This window comes from Tachyglossus aculeatus, chromosome 7 (assembly GCF_015852505.1).
Source record: "Tachyglossus aculeatus isolate mTacAcu1 chromosome 7, mTacAcu1.pri, whole genome shotgun sequence".
Lineage (NCBI taxonomy): Eukaryota > Metazoa > Chordata > Mammalia > Monotremata > Tachyglossidae > Tachyglossus > Tachyglossus aculeatus.
This window is the reverse complement of record NC_052072.1, coordinates 6,593,167-6,614,531: the sequence shown is the minus strand read 5'-3', so window position 1 is coordinate 6,614,531 and position 21,365 is coordinate 6,593,167. Positions and strand designations below refer to the sequence as shown.

General features: G+C 44.9%; 1 protein-coding gene across 3 annotated transcripts in view; it reads right to left on the bottom strand.

The window, feature by feature from the left end:
* Window positions 1-21,365, bottom strand: part of STRADB (STE20 related adaptor beta) — a 50,999-nt gene that overhangs the window by 27,435 nt on the left and 2,199 nt on the right. For all 3 annotated transcript variants that reach the window (XM_038749723.1, XM_038749724.1, XM_038749725.1), the window contains exons 2-5: window positions 13,090-13,197; window positions 10,634-10,717; window positions 5,350-5,452; window positions 496-617 (exon numbers count right to left, since the gene is read on the bottom strand). In XM_038749723.1, the coding sequence (XP_038605651.1) occupies window positions 496-617; window positions 5,350-5,452; window positions 10,634-10,717; window positions 13,090-13,101 (321 nt within the window). In that variant the 5' untranslated portion in view covers window positions 13,102-13,197. The remainder of the gene's footprint in view (window positions 1-495; window positions 618-5,349; window positions 5,453-10,633; window positions 10,718-13,089; window positions 13,198-21,365) is intronic.

Sequence of the window (21,365 nt, the reverse complement as noted above, 5' to 3'; positions counted from 1 at the left end):
AGTACAAATTGGCAACATATAGAGACAGTCCCTACCCAACAGTGGGCTCACAGTCTAAAAGGGGGAAACAGAGAACAAAACCAAACATACTAACAAAATTAAATAGAATAGATATGTACAAGTAAAATAAATAAATAAATAGAGTAATAAATATGTACAAACATATACATCTATACAGGTGCTGTGGGGAAGGGAAGGAGGTAAGATGGGGGGATGGAGAGGGGGACGAGGGGGAGAGGAAGGAAGGGGCTCAGTCTGACAGCTTTCTACCTGACGAGGCTACACTTTCTCTGAGGTTTTTTGTCTGTTTGTTTTTTCATTAAGACCCGTCCCCATCTGCGGGTCAGAAATTTCCAAATGATTCCAGGGACCCAAGTGGAAAATCTCAAGCGCTCAGTCCAGTGCTCTGCACACCGTAAGCGCTCAATAAATACGACTGATTGACTGAGGCGTCCCTCGTCGGCCTCCCCGGGTTTGAAACGGAAATTTCTCTACCTGCAGCGCTTCCAGGTGTTCTTCTGAACAGCTTTCCAGGTCGGTGATTCTTACGGCCACGGGTGTGCCGGTCGGAGTGTGCCGCGCCAAGTAGACGGAAGTCAAGTTGTCAAATCCTCTTCCTGTGAAGGGACCCAACGGACTTGCTTTTTAGTTAAAACTTTCCGAAGAACGCAAGAAGAAAGAACGCAAGAAATAAGACTATAAGGCCTAAGACTCTGTTCCTATATAAAATCATAGGACCGCTAGACTATACACCCCCGCAGTCCATCTGTCACATCCCCACCTAAATGACACCTGTTAGGAGGATGGCCTAGTGGATAGAGCCCGGACTTGAGAGTCAGAAGGACCTGGGTTCTAATCCTGACTCCGCCACTTGTCTGCGGGGTGACCTTGGGCAAGTCACTTCGCTCCTCTGGGCCTCAGTTCCTTTATCTCCGCCACTTGTCTGCGGGGTGACCTTGGGCAAGTCACTTCGCTCCTCTGGGCCTCAGTTCCTTCATCTCCGCCACTTGTCTGCGGGGTGACCTTGGGCAAGTCGCTTCGCTCCTCTGGGCCTCAGTTCCTTCGTCTGTAAAATGGGGATTAAGACGCGACCCCCGTGAGGGACGGGTGCGTCCAACCTGATTAGCTTGCTTCATTCAATCAGTCATATTTTAGAATAATAATAATTTTGGTATTTGTTAAGCGCTTACAATGTGCACTGTTCTAAGCGCTGGGGAGGTTACAAGGTGATCAGGTTGTCCCATGTGGGGCTCACAGTCTTCATCCCCATTTACAGATGAGGGAACTGAGGCCCAGAGAAGTGAAGTGACTTGCCCAAAGTCACACAGCTGACAGTTGGCGGAGCCGGGATTAGAACCCATGACCTCTGACTCCCAAGCCCGGCCACTTTCCACTGAGCCGCGCTGCTTCTCTATTTTATGGCTGCTTACTTTGTGTGCAGAGCACGGTACTGATAGGGACAGTACACTATAAAAATATAACCGACACATTCCCTGCCCACAGTGAGCTTACAGTCTAGAGGAGCTTCTATCTACCTCAGCACTTAGGACAGTGCTTGACACATAGTAAGCGCTTAACAAATACCATCATTATTACAATTATCCCAGCTGCAGTCCGTCACATCCCCGCCTAGATTAATAATAATAATAATGATGGCATTTGTTAAGCGCTTACAATGTGCAGAGCACTGTTCTAAGCGCTGGGGGGGATACAAGGTGATCAAGTTGTCCCATGTGGGGCTCACAGTCTTAATCCTCATTTTACAGATGAGGGAACTGAGGCTCAGAGAAGTGAAGTGACTTGCCCAAGGTCACACAGCAGACATGTGGTGGAGCCGGGATTCGAACCCATGACCTCTGACTCCAAAGCCCGGGCTCTTTCCAATGAGCCGCGCTGCTTCACCTGTTATCCCCCCACCTGCAGTCTACGTGTCACATCAGTGCCTAGAAATCACCTGGAATGTGGCAGGCAGTTCTGAAGGCCGCATTTTAGAAAAGTTACAGGACTGGAGGAGATAGAGAGGAGGCAATCAAGATGATCAGTGGGATCGATCAATCAATCGTATTTATTGAGCGCTTACTGTGTGCAGAGCACTGTACTAAGCGCATGGGAAGTACAAGTTGGCAACTGTCAGCTGTGTGACTTTGGGCTAGTCACTTCACTTCTCTGCGCCTCCGTGACCTCATCGGGAAAATGGGGATGAAGACTGTGAGCCCCCCCGTGGGACAACCTGATCACTTTGTATCCCCCACAGCGATTAGAACAGTGCTTGGCACATAGTAAGCGCTTAACAAATACCATCATTATTATTATTATGTAAGTTTCTGCACATATTAGGTGAGATGAAACTTGGGACTCTTCAGTCTGGGAAGGCTTAGGGGCTCAGAAAGGACGGTGGGCAAGGCGACCTCAGAATCTGGGGTCAATCGATGAATCAATCAATCGCATTTATTGAGTGCTTACTGTGTGCAGAGCACTGTACTATACGCATGGGAAGTACAAGTTGGCAACCGTCAGCTGTGTGACTTTGGGCAAGTCACTTCACTTCTCTGCGCCTCGGTGACCTCATCTGCAAAATGGGGATGAAAACTGTGAGCCCCCCCCATGGGACAACCCGATCACCTTGTAACCGCCCCAGCGCTTACAACAGTGCTTGGCACATAGTAAGCGCTTAACAAATACCATCATTATTATTATTATGTAAGTTTCTGCACATATTAGGCGAGATGAAACTTGGGACTCTTTGGAAGGCTTGGGGGGTCCGAAAGGACGGTGGGCAAGGCGACCTCAGAATCTGGGGTCCCCGATTCCATGCCTACGGGAAGCTCAACGATGGGAGGATCTGTTATACGGTACTTTCCCAAGTGCTTAGTCCAGTGCTCTGCACACGGTAAGCGCTCAATAAATACGATTGAATGAATAAATGAATGAATGAAGCACCTGTATATATGTATATATGTTTGTACGAATTTACTACTCTATTTATTGATTTTATTTGTACATATCTATTCTATTTATTTTATTTTGTTACTATGTTTGGTTTTGTTGTCTGTCTCCCCCTTCTAGACTGTCAGCCCGCTGTTGGGCTCTATATGTTGCCAACTTGTACTTCCCAATCGCTTAGTACAGTGCTCTGCACACAGTAAGCGCTCAATAAATACGATTGATTGATTGATTGATAAATACGATTGAATGAATGAATGAATGAATGAATGAAGCAGCATGGCATAGCGGCTGGAGCCTGGGCCTGAGAGTGAAAAGGACATGGGTTCTTATCCCGAATCCACCACCTGTCTGCTGTGCTCCCCCGCCTTACCTCCTTCCCCTCCCCACAGCACCTGTATATATGTATATATGTTTGTACGCATTTATTACTCTATTTTATTTGTACATATTTATTCTATTTATTTTATTTTGTTAATATGTTCTGTTTTGTTGTCTGTCTCCCCCTTCTAGACTGTGACCCCCCTGTCGGGTAGGGACCGTCTCTAGATGTTGCCAACTTGGACTTCCCAAGCACTTAGTCCAGTGCTCTGCACACAGTAGGCGCTCAATAAATACGATTGAATGAATGAATGAATGAATGAAGCAGCATGGCGTAGCGGCTAGAGCCTGGGCCTGAGAGTGAGGAGGACGTGGGTTCTTATCCCGACTCCACCACCTGTCTGCTGTGTGACCTTGGGCAAGTCATTCACTTCTCTGGGCCTCAGTTCCCTCATCTGGAAAATGGGGATTGAGACTGTGAGCCCCACGTGGGACAGGGACCAACCCAATTTGCTTGTATCCACCCCAGCGCTTAGTACAGTGCCTGGTACATAGTAAGCACTTAAAAAATGCCAGAATTATTCATAATAATAATAATAATGGCATTTATTAAGCGCTTACTATGTGCAAAGCACTGTTCTAAACGCTGGGGAGGTTACAAGGTGATCAGGTTGTCCCACGGGGGGCTCACAGTCTTAATCCCCATTTTACAGATGAGGAAACTGAGGCCCAGAGACGTTAAGTGACTTGCCCAAAGTCACATGGCTGATAATTGGCGGAGCTGGGATTTGAACCCATGACCTCTGACTCCAAAGCCCGTGCTCTTTCCACTTATTCATTATTAAGTGCTCAATAGATATCACTGATTGGCCCATCGATCTACTGGACTGTTTGCCCGATTGAGTGTGGCGGGCATTTGTGTTCTTATCTTATCAGAGAAGCAGCGTGGCTCAGTGGAAAGAGCCCGGACTTTGGAGTCAGGGGTCATGGGTTCAAATCCCGGCTCCCCCAATTGTCAGCTGTGTGACTTTGGGCAAGTCACTTCACTTCTCTGGGCCTCAGTTCCCTCATCTGTAAAATGGGGATTAAGACTTTGAGCCCCCTGTGGGACAACCTGATCACCTTGTATCCGCCCCAGTGCTTAGAACAGTGCTTTGCACATAGTAAGCGCTTAACAAATGCCATCATTATTATTATTATTATTAACAGATACCACTGATCGGTTGATTGATCGGTTGACCCCAAAACAAAAATTCTTCCTGAAGAAATAATGATCTTGGGATGGACTCTGCATATCCATTTATTCTGGATAAATGCATTATGGATATATGTATTATTTTCTATTCTATTTATTTTATTTTGTCAGTATGTTTGGTTTTGTTCTCTGTCTCCCCCCCTTTTAGACTGTGAGCCCACTGTTGGGTAGGGACTGTCTCTATATGTTGCCAACTTGGACTTCCCAAGCGCTTAGTACAGTGCTCTGCACACAGTAAGCGCTCAATAAATACGACTGATGATATTTATTCTATTTATTTTATTTTGTTAATATGTTTTGTTGTCTGTCTCCCCCTTCTAGACTGTCAGCCCATTGTTGGGTAGGGACCGTCTCTATATGTTATATGACCGTCTCTTAGGAGGCCTTCCCAGACTGAGCCCCTTCCTTCCTCTCCCCCTCGTCCCCCTCTCCATCCCCCCCATCTTACCTCCTTCCCTTCCCCACAGCACCTGTATATATGTTTGTACATATTTGTTACTCTATTTATTTTACTTGTACATATCTATTCTATTTATTTTATTTTGTTAGTATGTTTGGTTTTGTTCTCCGTCTCCCCCTTTTCGACTGTGAGCCCACTGTTGGGTAGGGACTGTCTCTAGATGTTGCCAACTTGGACTTCCCAAGCGCTTAGTCCAGTGCTCTGCACACAGTAAGCGCTCAATAAATACGATTGATGATGATGATATGTTGCCAACTTGGACTTCCCAAGCGCTTAGTCCAGTGCTCTGCACACAGTAAGCGCTCAATAAATACGATTGATTGAATGAATGAATGAACGAATAGCGAAATAAGAAATGGAAGTCTGTTACCTATTTCTGCTTGGAGTTCATAGTGGGAAGCATTGGAGGAGTGTGAGGGCATCTCATTTCCTCCGAGAGACGAAGGGACCCAGGAGAGAATTGGCTCATCTACCTGGATTGGGGAAAATGCAAACGTTCATAAAATACACACCTACCACTACCATAAAATACGTGAAAATGGTTGAGGGAAACCTCTGGGAAAGTTGAGGTCTCTTGTTGTTATTGTCTTAGGCTTTTGAGTCACGTCTGATCCATAGCAGCAGCATGAGAAGCGGCGTGGCTCAGTGGCAAGAGCCCGGGCTTTGGAGTCAGAGGTCACGGGTTCAAATCCCGGCTCCGCCAACTGTCAGCTGTGTGACTTTGGGCCAGTCACTTCACTTCTCTGTGCCTCAGTGACCTCATCTGTAAAATGGGGATTAAGACTGTGAGCCCCCCGTGGGACAACCTGATCACCTGGTAACCTCCCCAGTGCTTAGAACAGTGCTTTGCACATAGTAAGCGCTTAATAAATGCCATCATCATCATAGCGACGCCACGGACACACCTCTCCCAGAATAATACTAATAATAATGGTATTTGTTAAGCACTTACTATGTGCCAAGCACTGTTCTAAGCACTGGGGGGATACAAGGTGATCAGGTTGTCCCACGTGGGGCTCAGAGTCTTAATCCCCATTTTACAGATGAGGGAACTGAGGCACCGAGAAGTGAAGTGACTTGCCCAAAGTCACACAGCTGACAATTGGCCGAGCCGGGATTTGAAAGCATGACCCCTGACTCCAAAGCTCGTACTCTTTCCTCCATCTGCAATCGTTCTGGTAGGGATCCAATCAATCAATCAATCAATCGTATTTATTGAGCGCTTACTGTGTGCAGAGCACTGTACTAAGCGCTTGGGAAGTCCAAGTTGGCAACATATAGAGACGGTCCCTACCCAACAGTGGGCTCGCAGTCTAGAAGAAACAGATGGAGAATGAGGGCATCGATCCCGCTACCTCTCACATGCTAAGCCCACTGCTGGGTAGGGACCGTCTCCAGATGTTGCCAACTTGGACTTCCCAAGCGCTTAGTCCAGTGCTCTGCACACAGTAAGCGCTCGATAAATACGATTGATTGATTGATTGATTAAGCGAGCGCTCTACCGTTTGAGCTAATTCCCCTCCCAGAGTTTTCTTGGGAAAAATACGGAAGTGGTTGACCATCGCCTTCTTCCACGCAGTAAATCTGAGTCTCGGCCCTCGACTCTCTCCCGGGCCGCCGCTGCCCAGCACGGAGGAGTCCTGACTTGTTGCATATTGCCTGCCACTCATCAAGCTGGAGAAGCAGCGTGGCTCAGTGGCAAGAGCCCGGGCTTTGGAGTCGGAGGTCATGGGTTCAAATCCCGACTCCGCCACTTGTCAGCTGGGTGACTTTGGGCAAGTCACTTAGCTTCTCTGTGCCTCAGTTACCTCATCTGGAAAATGGGGATGAAGACTGTGAGCCCCCTGTGGGACAACCTGATCCCCTTGTAACCTCCCCAGCGCTTAGAACAGTGCTTGGCACCTAGTAAGCGCTTGAGAAGCGGCGGGGCTCAGTGGAAAGAGCCCGGGCTTTGGAGTCAGAGGTCATCGGTTCAAATCCCGGCTTTGCCGCTTGTCAGCTGGGTGACTTTGGGCAGGTCGCTTGGCTTCTCTGTGCCTCGGTGACCTCGTCTGTAAAATGGGGATGAAGACTGTGAGCCCCACGTGGGACAACCTGATAATAATAATAATGTTGGTATTTGTTAAGCGCTTACTATGTGCAAGGCACTGTTCTAAGCGCTGGGGAGGCTACAATAATAATAATAATGTTGGTATTTGTTAAGCGCTTACTATGTGCAAAGCACTGTTCTAAGCGCTGGGGAGGCTACAATAATAATAATAATAATAATAATAATAATAGTGTTGGTATTTGTTAAGCGCTTACTATGTGCAAAGCACTGTTCTAAGCGCTGGGGAGGCTACAATAATAATAATAATGTTGGTATTTGTTAAGCGCTTACTAATAATGTTGGTATTTGTTAAGCGCTTACTATGTGCCAAGCACTGTTCTAAGCGCTGGGGAGGCTACAATAATAATAATAATGTTGGTATTTGTTAAGCGCTTACTATGTGCCAAGCCCTGTTCTAAGCGCTGGGGAGGCTACAATAATAATAATAATAATAATAATAATAATAATAATAATGTTGGTATTTGTTAAGCGCTTACTATGTGCAAAGCACTGTTCTAAGCGCTGGGGAGGCTACAATAATAATAATAATGTTGGTATTTGTTAAGCGCTTACTATGTGCCAAGCACTGTTCGAAGCGCTGGGGAGGCTACAATAATAATAATAATAATAATGTTGGGATTTGTTTAGCGCTTACTAAGTGCCAAGCCCTGTTCTAAGCGCTGGGGTAGATACAAGGTAATCAGGTTGTCCCACGAGGGGCTCACAGTCTTCATCCCCATTTAACCTGATCACCTTGTAACCTCCCCAGCGCTTAGAACAGTGCTTTGCACATAGTAAGCGCTTAATAAATGCCATTATTATTATTATTATTATTATTATTATTATTATTAGGAATGGAATGGGTAGGCCTTTGCTTCACTCTCCCTCCCGTAGCTGAGACTGGTAGAGGACTGGAAACTCTCCAGGTGCGACTCTGAGAGGTGTGAGGTCTCTACTGTTGATATATTTAGAGGCATTTGTCTTCAACCATCTGTAGTAGCAGTAGAGAAGCGGCGAGGCCTAGTGGATAGGAGAAGCAGCGTGGCTCAGCGGAAAGAGCCCGGGCTTTGGAGTCAGAGGTCGTGGGTTCAAATCCCGACTCCGCCACTTGTCAGCTGGGTGACTTGGGGCAAGTCACTTCACTTCTCTGGGCCTCAGTTCCCTCACCTGGAAAATGGGGATGAAGACCGTGAGCCCCCCGTGGGACAACCTGATCACCTCGTAACCAGCGCTTAGAACAGTGCTTTGCACATAGTAAGCGCTTAATAAATGCCGTTATTATTATTATTATAGAGTCCGGGCCTGAGAGTCAGAAGGACCTGGTTTCTAATCCCGGCGCGGCCATTTATCTGCTGGGTGACCTTGGACAAGTCACTTCAATTCTCTGGGCCTCGGTAACCTCCTCGGGAAAACGGGGATTAATAATAATAATAACGATGATGGTTTTTGTTAAGCACTTACTATGTGCCAAGCGTTGTTCTAAGCACTGGGGTAGATACAAGTTAATCCCGTTGTCCCACGTGGGGCTCACAGTCTTAATCCCCATTTTACAGAGGACGTAACTGAGGCACAGAGAAGTGAAGTGACTCGCCCGAAGTCACACAGCTGACAAGTGGCGGAGGCGGGATTAGAACTCATGACCTCTGACTCCCAAGCCAGTGCTCTTTCCACCAAGACACGCTGCTTCTAGACTGTGAGCCCACTGTTGGGTAGGGACTGTCTCTATATGTTGCCACCTTGTACTTCCCAAGCCTGTATATATGTATATATGTTTGTACATATTTATTACTCTATTTATTTATTTATTTTGCTTGTACATATCTATTCTATTTATTTTATTTTGTTAGTATGTTTGGTTCTGTTCTCTGTCTCCCCCTTTTAGACTGTGAGCCCATTGTTGGGTAGGGACCGTCTCTATATGTTGCCAACTTGGACTTCCCAAGCGCTTAGTACAGTGCTCTGCACACAGTAAGCGCTCAATAAATATGATTGATTGATTGATTCTTTGCAGATTAAGACCGTGCGCCCCATGGGGAACACAGACTGCATCCAACCTGATTACCCTGTGTCTACCCCAGTGCTTAGTACAGCGCACACTAAGTGCTTAACAAATATCATAAAAAATTATGTCGCATGGGACTCTCCCGACCGCTCGGTATAGTGCTCCGCCCACAGTCAGTGCTCAATAAATACCACTAATGGAGTGCTCTGTATGGGACCAGGCTGTTCTTCATACAGTTACTTATCTGGGGACACTGAGGTCACCGTAATTCCCAGATAATCCAAAAACCCCAAAGGTAGCCAAGAGTTTCAACCTCCCTCCTGCTTTATAAATACGTTGCCAACTTGTGCTTCCCAAGCGCTTAGTACAGTGCTCTGCACACAGGAAGCGCTCAGTAAATACGATTGATTGATTGATCAGCAGCATTACCTATCTATTTTACTTGTACATATCTATTCTATTTATTTTATCTTGTTAATACGTTTTGTTCTCTGCCTCCCCCTTCTAGACTATGAGCCCACTTTCGGGTAGGGACTGCCTGTATATGTTGCCATCTTGTCCTTCCCAAGTGCTTAGTCCAGTGCTCTGCACACAGTAAGCGCTCAATAAATACGATTGGTTGATTTAACGTACCAATCAATCTGCGCATCAGGCAGAAACTCCTCACCCTGGGCTTCAAGGCTGTCCATCACCTCGCCCCCTCCTACCTCACCTCCCTTCTCTCCTTCTCCTGCCCAGCCCGCACCCTCCGCTCCTCCACCGCTAATCTCCTCACCGTACCTCGTTCTCGCCTGTCCCGCCGTCGACCCCCGGCCCCCGTCCTCCCCCGGGCCTGGAATGCCCCCAATCCCTCTGCCCATCCGCCAAGCTCGCTCTCTTCCTCCCTTCAAGGCCCTGCTGAGAGCTCACCTCCTCCAGGAGGCCTTCCCAGACTGAGCCCCTTCCTTCCTCTCCCCCTCGTCCCTCTCCAACCCCCCCATCTTACCTCCTTCCCTTCCCCACAGCACCTGTATATATGTATATATGGTTGTACATATTTATTACTCTATTTATTTATTTATTTATTTATTTTACTTGTACATTTCTATCCTATTTATTTTATTTTGTTGGTATGTTTGGTTCTGTTCTCTGTCTCCCCCTTTTAGACTGTGAGCCCACTGTTGGGTAGGGAATGTCTCTATGTGTTGCCAATTTGTACTTCCCAAGCGCTTAGTACAGTGCTCTGCACATAGTAAGCGCTCAATAAATACGATTGATTGATTGATTGATTGATTGATTAACGAGTCATCCAAGAGATTGGGAACACGTTCCCTTCTCCACATTCTCCTTCTCTCCACGGCCTTCGGAGAGATCCACCCTTCACGCCCTCGAATCCCACGGAAGAGTGAAACTTCCAAGAGCAGGCCTCTCGCGGGAGAAGGAAGAGAGCCTCCAGAATTAAGTGGCAACACTCAGCAGCCAAGGTATTTCCTTCCCCGACCCCGGGGAAAACGGGATTTTCCGATCCCGAGTACCTATCCACTGGCAGACGGGGAACGTCCCCGACAGACGCGCTTCCCTTACCCAGTACTGATGGATGCCGCTGGGCTCGGGCTCCTTTTCGGCTCCGATCGATTCCACTTGTGTCCGTGGGGTGCAGAAACAATCCTGGAAGTCCCAAGGAGCAGGGATAAGTGCTTACGTTTACAATCCCGGGATCTAGTGCCCGCAGTGCCCTCCCTCTCCTTATCGGACGGACGCTCACTCTCCCTACCTTCAAAGCCTTACTTTCATTCATCATCATCATCAATCGTATTTATTGAGCGCTTACTGTGTGCAGAGCACTGTATTAAGCGCTTGGGAAGTACAAATTGGCAACATATAGAGACAGTCCCTACCCAACATTGGGCTCTCAGTCGTTCAGTTGTATTTATTGAGCGTTTACTGTGCGCTGTACTAAGCGCATGGGAAAGAACAGTACAACAATTAACAGTGACTTCACTACACGCGATGAACTTACAGTCCATGGTGGCGGGGGGAGACAGACATCATCATCATCAATCATATTTATTGAGCGCTTACTATGTGCAGAGCACTGTACTAAGCGCTTGGGAAGTACAAATTGGCAACATATAGAGACAGTCCCTACCCAACAGTGGGCTCAAGAAATAAAGTTATAGACAGGGACATGACTCCTCCGAGAAGCAGCGTGGCTCAGTGGAATGGGCCCGGGCTTTGCAGTCAGAGGACATGGGTTCGAATCCCGGCTCCGCCACACGTCTGCTGTGTGACCTTGGGCAAGTCGCTTCACTTCTCTGAGCCTCAGTTCCCTCATCTGTAAAACGGGGATGACGACTGTGAGCCCCCCGTGGGACAACCTGATCACCTTGTATCCCCCCCAGCGCTTAGAACAGTGCTTTGCACATAGTAAGCGCTTAAATGCTATTATTTTCTTTTTTTCTTTTTCTTTCCCAAGAGGCCTTCCCTGGCTAAGCCCTCCTTTCTTCTTCTCCCAACTCCCTTCCGTATCGTCTTGGCGCTTTGATTTGCACCCTTTATTATCCCTTCCCTCAGCTTCACAGCACTTATGTGCAGATCCTGAATTTATTTATTCATATAATAATAATAATAATAATAATAATAATAATAAATCAATGTCGGTCTCCCCCCGTCTAGTTCCGTAAGCTCCTTGCGAGCAGGGAACGTGGCTACCATCTCTGTTATAATGTACTCCCTCAGATACTAGTACAGTGCTCTGCACACAGTAAGCACCCAATAAACTCAATTCATTGATCGATTGATAGGATCTGTGTTCCTAGAATTACAGGGAATCTCACGTGGAAAGAGCCCAGGCATGTGAGTCAGAAGGATCTGACTGTATGATGTCAACTTGTACTTCCCAAGCGCTTAGTACAGCGCTCTGCACATAGTAAGCGCTCAATAAATACGACTGAATGAATGAATGAATGAATGAATGACCTGGGTTCTCATCCCGGCTCCGCCACTTGTCTGCTATGTGACCCTGGGCAAGTCACTTCACTTTTCTGAGGCTCGGTTCCCTCATCTGTAAAATGGGGATTAAGACCGTGAGCCCCACGTGGGGCAGGGACTGTGTCCGGCCCAATTTGACTCTACTCCTGCGCTTAGTACAGTGCCTGGCACGTAGTAAGTGCCAGCTTGTTGTGGGCAGGTGTGTCTGTGTGTTATATTGTACTCTCCCAAACTCTTAGTACAGTGCTTGACGCACAGGAAGCGCTCAATAAATGTGATTGAATGAATGAATGCTTAACATTCATATATATGTATATATGTTTGTACATATTTATTACTCTATTTATTTTACTTGTACATATCTGTTCTATTTATTTTATTTTGTTAACAAATATCATAAAAAATTCCGTCGCATGAGACTCTCTCGACCGCTCGGTATAGTGCTCCGCACACAGTAAGTGCTCAATAAATACCACTAATGGATTGTTCTGTATGGGACCAGCACCTGTATATATGTATATATGTTTGTACATATTTATTACTCTAGTTATTTATTTATTTGTTTTATTTGTGCATATCTATTCTATTTGTTTTATTTTGTTAGTATGTTTGGTTTTGTTCTCTGTCTCCCCCTTCTAGACTGTGAGCCCACTGTTGGGTAGGGACCGTCTCTATATGTTGCCAACTTGGACTTCCCAAGTGTTCAGTGCTTAGAACAGTGTACATAGTAAGCACTTAACAAATGCCATCATTATTATTATTATTATTTAGTACAGTGCTCTGCACACAGTAAGCGCTCAATAAATACAACTGATTGATTGATTTGATTAACAAATCAATTTTAGACTGTGAGCCCACTGTTGGGTAGGGACCGTCTCTATATGTTGCCAACTTGTACTTCCCAAGTGCTTACTCCAGTGCTCTGCACACAGTAAGCGCTCAATAAATACGATTGATGATGATTAACAAAACTATAATAATTATATAATATTAAGTATAGTGACTATTATTATCATTACAAAATATCATCCCCCTAAATAAAAGCTTACCAAAAAAGACATGGACTCGCTTGTACTTGGAAAGAGTTCCGCAAACCCATCTAGCCACAGGCCAAAGGTTTCAGTTTCATCTTTTCTTCCTCAAGGAACGCGGATCTGCTGTTGGGACAAAACAAGGAGAACGAGCTGCTTTGCTGCGATGAGCGCCGAACCCCCCCCCTCCGGCATCTCGGAAAGAAGTTTTCCGGCTAGATCCAACTCTTCTTCAGTGGCACGAAGCAGAGAAGCAGCGTGACCTGATAATAATAATAATTATAATTATTATTATTATAATAATAGCATTTATTAAGCGCTTACTATGTGCAAAGCACTGTTCTAAGCGCTGGTTACGAGGTGATCAGGTTGTCCCACGGGGGGCTCACAGTCTTCATCCCCATTTTCCAGATGAGGGAACTGAGGCCCAGAGAAGTGAAGTGACTTGCCCAAGGTCACACAGCTGACAACTGGCAGAGCCGGGATTTGAACCCACGACCACTGACTCCAAAGCCCGGGCTCTTTCCACTGAGCCACGCTGCTTCTGATGGACAGAGCGCGGGCCCGGGAAGCAGAAGGACCTGAGTTCTAGTGCCGGCTCCGTGACCTGTCTGCTGTGTGAACTCAGGCAGGTCACTATTTACAATTCTATTTATTTTATTTTGTTAATATGTTTTGTTTTGTTGTCTGTCTCCCCCTTCTAGACTGTGAGCCCGCTGTTGGGTGGGGACCGTCTCTAGATGTTGCCGACTTGGACTTCCCAAGCGCTTAGTCCAGTGCTCTGCACACAGTAAGCGCTCAATAAATACGATTCAATGAATGAATGAATGAATAATAATTTGGTTGTAATTAGCTTATAGATACTAGCTGCTAATAATCAATCGTATTTATTGAGCGCTTACCGTGTGCAGAGCACTGGACTAAGCGCTTGGGAAGTGCAAGTTGGCAACATATAGAGACGGTCCCAACCCAACAGTGGGCTCACAGTCTAGAAGGGGGAGACAGAGAACAAAACCAAACATACTAACAAAATAAAATAAATAGAATAGCTATGTACAAGTAAAATAAACAAATAGAGTAATAAATATGCACAAACATTTATAAGTAGGGTACTTGTCAAGTTCATTCATTCAATCTCCCTCATGCTACCTCAGTTTGGATGACAACCCGCGCCCAATCCAGAGTGTGTGGGAACTTTTGGTCCTAATTAATTAGCATCTGTTCTGCCGATCATGGTCCAGTCTTGCCTCATGTGGGAGAAATCTTGTTTGTTTTGTTGTCTGTCTCCCCCTTCTAGACTGTGAGCCCGCTGTTGGGTAGGGACCGTCTCTCTATGTTGCCAACTTGGACTTCCCAAGCGCTTAGTACAGTGCTCTGCACACAGTAAGCGCTCAATAAATACGATCGAATGAATGAAGTCACTTCACTTCTCTGGGCCTCCGTTACCTTATCTGCAAAACGGGGATTAAGGCTGTGAGCCCCATGTGGGACGTGGACTGTGTCCAATCAATCAATCAATCGTATTTATTGAGCGCTTACTGTGTGCAGAGCACTGTACTAAGCGCTTGGGAAGTACAAGTCGGCAACACATAGAGACAGCCCCTACCCAATAGCGGGCTCACAGTCTAGAAACCCAGTTGGCTTGTATCTATTCCAGTGCTTAGTAATAATAATAATAATAACAATAATAATAACAATAATAATAATAATAATAATAATGGCATTTATTAAGCGCTTGCTATGTGCAAAGCACGGTTCTAAGTGCTGGGGAGGTTACAAGGTGATCAGGTTCTCCCACGTGGGACTCACAGTCTTCATCCCCATTTTATAGATGAGGTAACTGAGGCACAGAGAAGTTAAGTGACTTGCCCAAAGTCACACGGCTGTAAGTGCTTAATGAATTATTATTATTATTACAAAATCAATCAATCAATCAATCGTATTTATTGAGCACTTACTGTGCGCAGAGCACTGGACTAAGCGCTTGGGAAGTGCAAGTTGGCAACATCTAGAGACGGTCCCTACCCAACAGTGGGCTCACAGTCTGGAAGGGGGAGACAGAGAACAGAACGAAACGTATTAACAAAATAAAATAAAAAGAATACATATGTACAAGTAAAATAAATAAATAAATAGATCATGCTGCTGATCCCCTGTGGGACAACCTGATCACCTCGTAACCTCCCCAGCGCTTAGAACGGTGCTTTGCACATAGAAAGCACTTAATAAATGCCATTATTATTATTATTATTAAACAAATATGATTCACTCAGCCACAAATGCACAAGTCAAAACAAGTGTTCAGCACGCAAAACAGAGCAGCGGGAAAAAGACTTGAATAATGCCAACATTTAATTCGGCAGAGTTGGTTGTATTCATTTCTCCCACTAAGGATCTGACTAGTTGGAATGGGGGAAAATACAAAACTCACACCAGTAGTCAACTGAGTACCGAATCCTAAATTTTCGGGAAGAATTTATTTAGAAAATCTAGACATGGGAGGCTATAAAACACAATAGAGAAGCAGCGCGGCTCAGTGGAAAGAGTGCGGGCTTTGGAGTCAGAGGTCATGGGTTCAAATCCCGGCTACGCCAATTGTCAGCTGTGTGACTTTGGGCAAGGCGCTTAACTTCTCTGTGCCTCAGTTACCTCATCTGTAAAATGGGGGATTAAGACTGTGAGCCCCCCATGGGGCAACTTGATCACCTTGTAACCTCCCCAGCGCTTAGAACAGTGCTTTGCACATAGGAAGCGCTTAATAAATGCCATTATTATTATTATTATTAAACAAATATGATTCACTCAGCCACAAATGCACAAGTCAAAACAAGTGTTTAGCACGCAAAACAGAGCAGCGGAAAAAGACTTGAATAATGCCAACATTTAATACGGCAGAGTTGGTTGTATTCATTTCTCCCACTAAGGATCTGACTAGTTGGAATGGGGGAAAATACAAAACTCATCATCAATCGTTTTTATTGAGCGCTTACTGTGTGCAGAGCACTGTACTAAGCGCTCACACCGGCAGTCAACTGAGTACCGAATCCTAAATTTTCGGGAATAATTTATTTAGAAAATCTAGACATAGGAGGCTATAAAACACAATAGAGAAGCAGTGCGGCTCAGTGGAAAGAGTGCGGGCTTTGGAGTCAGAGGTCATGGGTTCAAATCCCGGCTCCGCCAATTGTCAGCTGTGTGACTTTGGGCAAGTCGCTTAACTTCTCTGTGCCTCAGTTCCCTCATCTGTAAAATGGGGGATTAAGACTGTGAGCCCCCCGTGGGACAACTTGATCACCTTGTAACCTCCCCAGCGCTTAGAACAGTGCTTTGCACATAGTAAGCGCTTAATAAATGCCATTATTATTATTATTATTATTAAACAAATATGATTCACTCAGCCACAAATGCACAAGTCAAAACAAGTGTCTAGCACGCAAAACAAAGCAGTGGAAAAAGACTTGAATAATGCCAACATTTAATACGGCAGAGTTGGTTGTATTCATTTCTCCTACTAAGGATCTGACTAGTTGGAATGGGGGAAAATACAAAACTCACACCGGCAGTCCACTGAGTACCGAATCATAAATTTTTGGGAAGAAATTATTTAGAAAATCTAGAGATAGGAGGCTATAAAACACAAAAGAGAAGCAGCGCGGCTCAGTGGAAAGAGTGCGGGCTTTGGAGTCAGAGGTCATGGGTTCAAATCCCGGCTCTGCCAATTGTCAGCTGTGTGACTTTGGCCAATCAATCAATCATATTTATTGTGCACTTTGTGCAGAGCACTGTACTAAGCGCTTGGGAAGTACAAGTTGGCAACATATAGAGACAGTCCCTACCCAACAGTGGGCTCACAGTCTAAAAGCAGGTCTAAAACCAGTCTAAAAGCAAGTCACAGTCTAAAAGCAACAGTGGACAAGTCACTTAACTTCTCTGTGCTTCAGTCACCTCACCTGTAAAATGGGGGATTAAGACTGTGAGCCCCCCATGGGACAACTTGATCACCTTGTAACCTCCCCAGCGCTTAGAACAGTGCTTTGCACATAGTAAGCGCTTAATAAATGCCATTATTATTATTATTATTATTATTATTATTAACAAACGCAGCAAGCCCTGAAGGGTTCATGGACCTAAAACCAGCAAACAACGGGAGAGGCGATAATGGAGACAAACTTTCATTTGCTTGATGATATTTACCGAGCGTCTACTGTGTGCGGAACACTGTACTAAGTGCTTGGGAAAATGCAATTGAGCTAGTAGATGATCCCGGCCTTTGAGGATCTCAAGACTCCAGTGGGAAACACGGACCCTACGTTACATTATCGGTAGAAGGAAATCCACCAGACTTCAAGTATTCCCACCTCCAAAGCCCTCCTAAAAGCGCATTTATTCTATCGTATTTATTGAGCGCTTACTGTGTGCAGAGCACTGTTCACCTCCTCCAGCAATAATAAAAATAACAGCATTTATTAAGCGCTTACTATGTGCAAATCACTGTTCTACGCGCTGGGGAGGTTACAAGGTGGTCAGTTTGTCCCACGGGGGGCTTCCAGTCTTCATCCCCATTTGACAGATGAGGGAACTGAGGCCCAGAGAAGTGAAGTGACTTGCCCAAAGTCACACAGCTGACAATTGGCGGAGCTGGGATTTGAACCCATGACCTCTGGCTTTCCTTGAGTGATTCACAATATCCCAGTGGGCTCGGGACCCTCCCTTAAGTGTGAATATTTTATTCCCATCTTCACTTATGTATATCTACTTGTTTTATTTTGTTCCCTGTTTCCCCCTTCTAGACTGAGCCCGCTGTTGGGTAGGGACCGTCTCTAGATGTTGCCGATTTGTCGTCTCCCAAGCGCTTAATCCAGTGCTCTGCACACAGTAAGCGCTCAGTAAATACGATTGAATGAATGAATGTGTATTTTTATTTGCATATTTAGCCAGCTAATCACTCAGCTATTTCATTCGAATATAGTTGTGCTTGTTTCATGTTGAATCCTTGTTCTTCCTTCTCCCCCTTCATTCAATCGATCAATCGATGGTATTTATTGAACACTTAGGGTGTGCAGAGCACTATACTAAGCACTTGGGAGAGCCCAGTATAACAGAGTTGGTAGACATTGTACTTCTCAAGCGCTTAGTCCAGTGCTCTGCACATAGTAAGCGCTCCGTAAATACAATTGAATGAATGAATATGTGCATTTTTATTTGCATACTTATTTAGCCAGCTAATCATTCAGCTATTTCATTCGAATATAATTGTGCTTCTTTCATGTTGAATCCCTGTTCTTCCTTCTCCCCCTTCATTCAATCAATTGGTGGTATTTATTGAACGCTTAAGGTGTGCAGAGCACTGTACTAAGCACTTGGGAGAGCCCAGTATAATAGAGTTGGTAGACATTGTACTTCCCAAGCGCTTAGTCCAGTGCTCTGCACACAGTAAGCGCTCAGTAAATACGATTGAATGAATGAATGTGTATTTTTATTTGCATATTTAGCCAGCTAATCACTCAGCTATTTCATTCGAATATAGTTGTGCTTGTTTCATGTTGAATCCTTGTTCTTCCTTCTCCCCCTTCATTCAATCGATCAATCGATGGTATTTATTGAACACTTAGGGTGTGCAGAGCACTATACTAAGCACTTGGGAGAGCCCAGTATAACAGAGTTGGTAGACATTGTACTTCTCAAGCGCTTAGTCCAGTGCTCTGCACATAGTAAGCGCTCCGTAAATACAATTGAATGAATGAATATGTGCATTTTTATTTGCATACTTATTTAGCCAGCTAATCATTCAGCTATTTCATTCGAATATAATTGTGCTTCTTTCATGTTGAATCCCTGTTCTTCCTTCTCCCCCTTCATTCAATCAATTGGTGGTATTTATTGAACGCTTAAGGTGTGCAGAGCACTGTACTAAGCACTTGGGAGAGCCCAGTATAATAGAGTTGGTAGACATTGTACTTCCCAAGCGCTTAGTCCAGTGCTCTGCACACAGTAAGCGCTCAGTAAATACAATTGAATGAATGAATGTGCATTTTTATTTGCATACTTATTTAGCCAGCTAATCATTCAGCTATTTCATTCGAATATAATTGAGCTTCTTTCATGTTGAATCCTTGTTCTTCCTTCGCCCCCTTCATTCACTCAATCGGTGGTATTTATTGAACTCTTAGGGTGTGCGGAGCACCATGCTAAGCACTTGGGAGAGCCCAGTATAACAGAGTTGGCCATCACTATTATTATTATTATAACCTTGTATCCTGCCCAGCACTTAGAACAGTGTTCGGCAAATAGTTAAGTGCTTAGTAGTAAGCATAATAATGGCATTTATTAAGCGCTTACTATGTGTAAAGCACTGTTCTAAGCGCTGTTCTTAGAACAGCATACTTCCTAAGCATACTTACAAGTCAACTTGTACTTCCCAAGTGCTTAGTACAGTGCTCTGCACCTAGTAAGCGCTCAATACAATTGATTACTTACTTATATTAAGCATAGTAAGCGCTTAACAAATACCATCATTATTATTATTATTATTATTACTACTACTGATTGCTCAGCTACCTAAAGAACCTGGTTCCATTCTTGGTTTATCCTTCCTGATACCACCCATTTCTCCAAGCCTTTTTTATTGAAAATGGTATTTATCAAGCGCTTACTGTGTGCCAGGCACTGTACTGAGTGCTGGGGTAGATATAAGATAAGCAAGACGGACACAGTCCGTAATAATCATAATATTAATAATAATAATAATAATAATAGTATTTGTTAAGCACTTACTATGTGCAAAGCACTGCTCTAAGCGCTGGGGAGGTTACAAGGTGATCAGGTTGTCCCACCGGGGGCTCACAGTTTTAATCCCCATTTTACAGATGAGGGAACTGAGGCACAGAGAAGTGAAGTGACTTGCCCAAAGTCACACAGCTGACAGTTGGCAGAGCCGGGATTTGAACCCTTGACCTCTGACTCCAAAGCCCGGACTCTTTCCACTGAGCCACGCTGTCCGTGTCCCCTCTTTGACAGAGGAGGGCCCTGAGGCCCAGAGAAGTGACTTATCCAAGGTCACCTGGCAGACAGAGCTGAGCCGGGAGTCGCTCCCATTCCTAATTGGCCTCTCGCTGCTACATCTTCTCCGTCGGAGTTTTAATACCTTTCCTTCTCATCTCCGGCTTCCCTGTACTCTGTTATCTCTCGTTGCTACGGCCCACGTCTTCTCCGTCGGGATTTTAAACTCTCCTCTTCTCATCTCCGGTTTCCCTGTACGCTGCGGCGACGAAGATGGGATAACGCGAGGCGACGGACCTAATTCCAGGACTTCGTTACCTGTAAGCCTCATTTATTTCTATTAAATCCTTGGGAACTTGTACGCAGGTCACGCAGTAGACGACCTGTTGCCAACTTGTACTTCCCAAGCGCTTAGTCCGGTGCTCTGCCCACAGTAAGCGCTCAATAAATACGATTGATTGATTGAGCGTGAATTAGATGAATTAGAATCCATCCAACTTGGACTTCCCAAGCGCTTAGTACGGTGCTCTGCACATGGTAAGCACTCAATAAATCCGATTGAATGAACGAGCGAATGCCTGTCTCCCCCCTCTAGACTGTAGGCTCCTTGTGGGCAGAAAAGGTGTCTGTTTATTCATCATCATCATCAACAATCGTATTTATTGAGCGCTTACTGTGTGCAGAGCACTGCACTAAGCGCTTGGGAAGTACAAGGTGGCAACATAGAGAGACGGTCCCTACCCAACAGTGGGCTCACAGTCTAAAAGGGGGGGGAGACAGAGAACAAAACCAAACATACTAACAAAATAAAATAAATAGAATAGATATGTACACGTAAAATAAATAAATAGAGTAATATTAGTAAAATAAATAGAGTAATAGAGTAATAAATAAATAGACTAATAAATAAATAGAGTAATAAATAAATAGAGTAACCAGTCCTCCGCACACAGTAACCGCTTGATAAATACGACTGACTGACCGACTGACGGCTCCACTGGGAGAGCTAAGGGGATGAGCACAATTTAAAAATACAAGAAGTCGGGTTTACACGCTCTATTTATTTTATTTGTACATATTTATTCCCCCCATCTTACCCCCTTCCCTTTCCCACAGCACCTGCATATATGTATATATGTCTGTACATATTTATTACTCTATTTATTTATTGTACTTGTACATATCTATTCTATTTGATGATGGCAGTGGGACAACCTGATCACCTTGTATTCCCCCGCCCCCAGCGCTTAGAACAGTGCTTGGCACATAGTAAGTGCTTAATAATAATAATGATG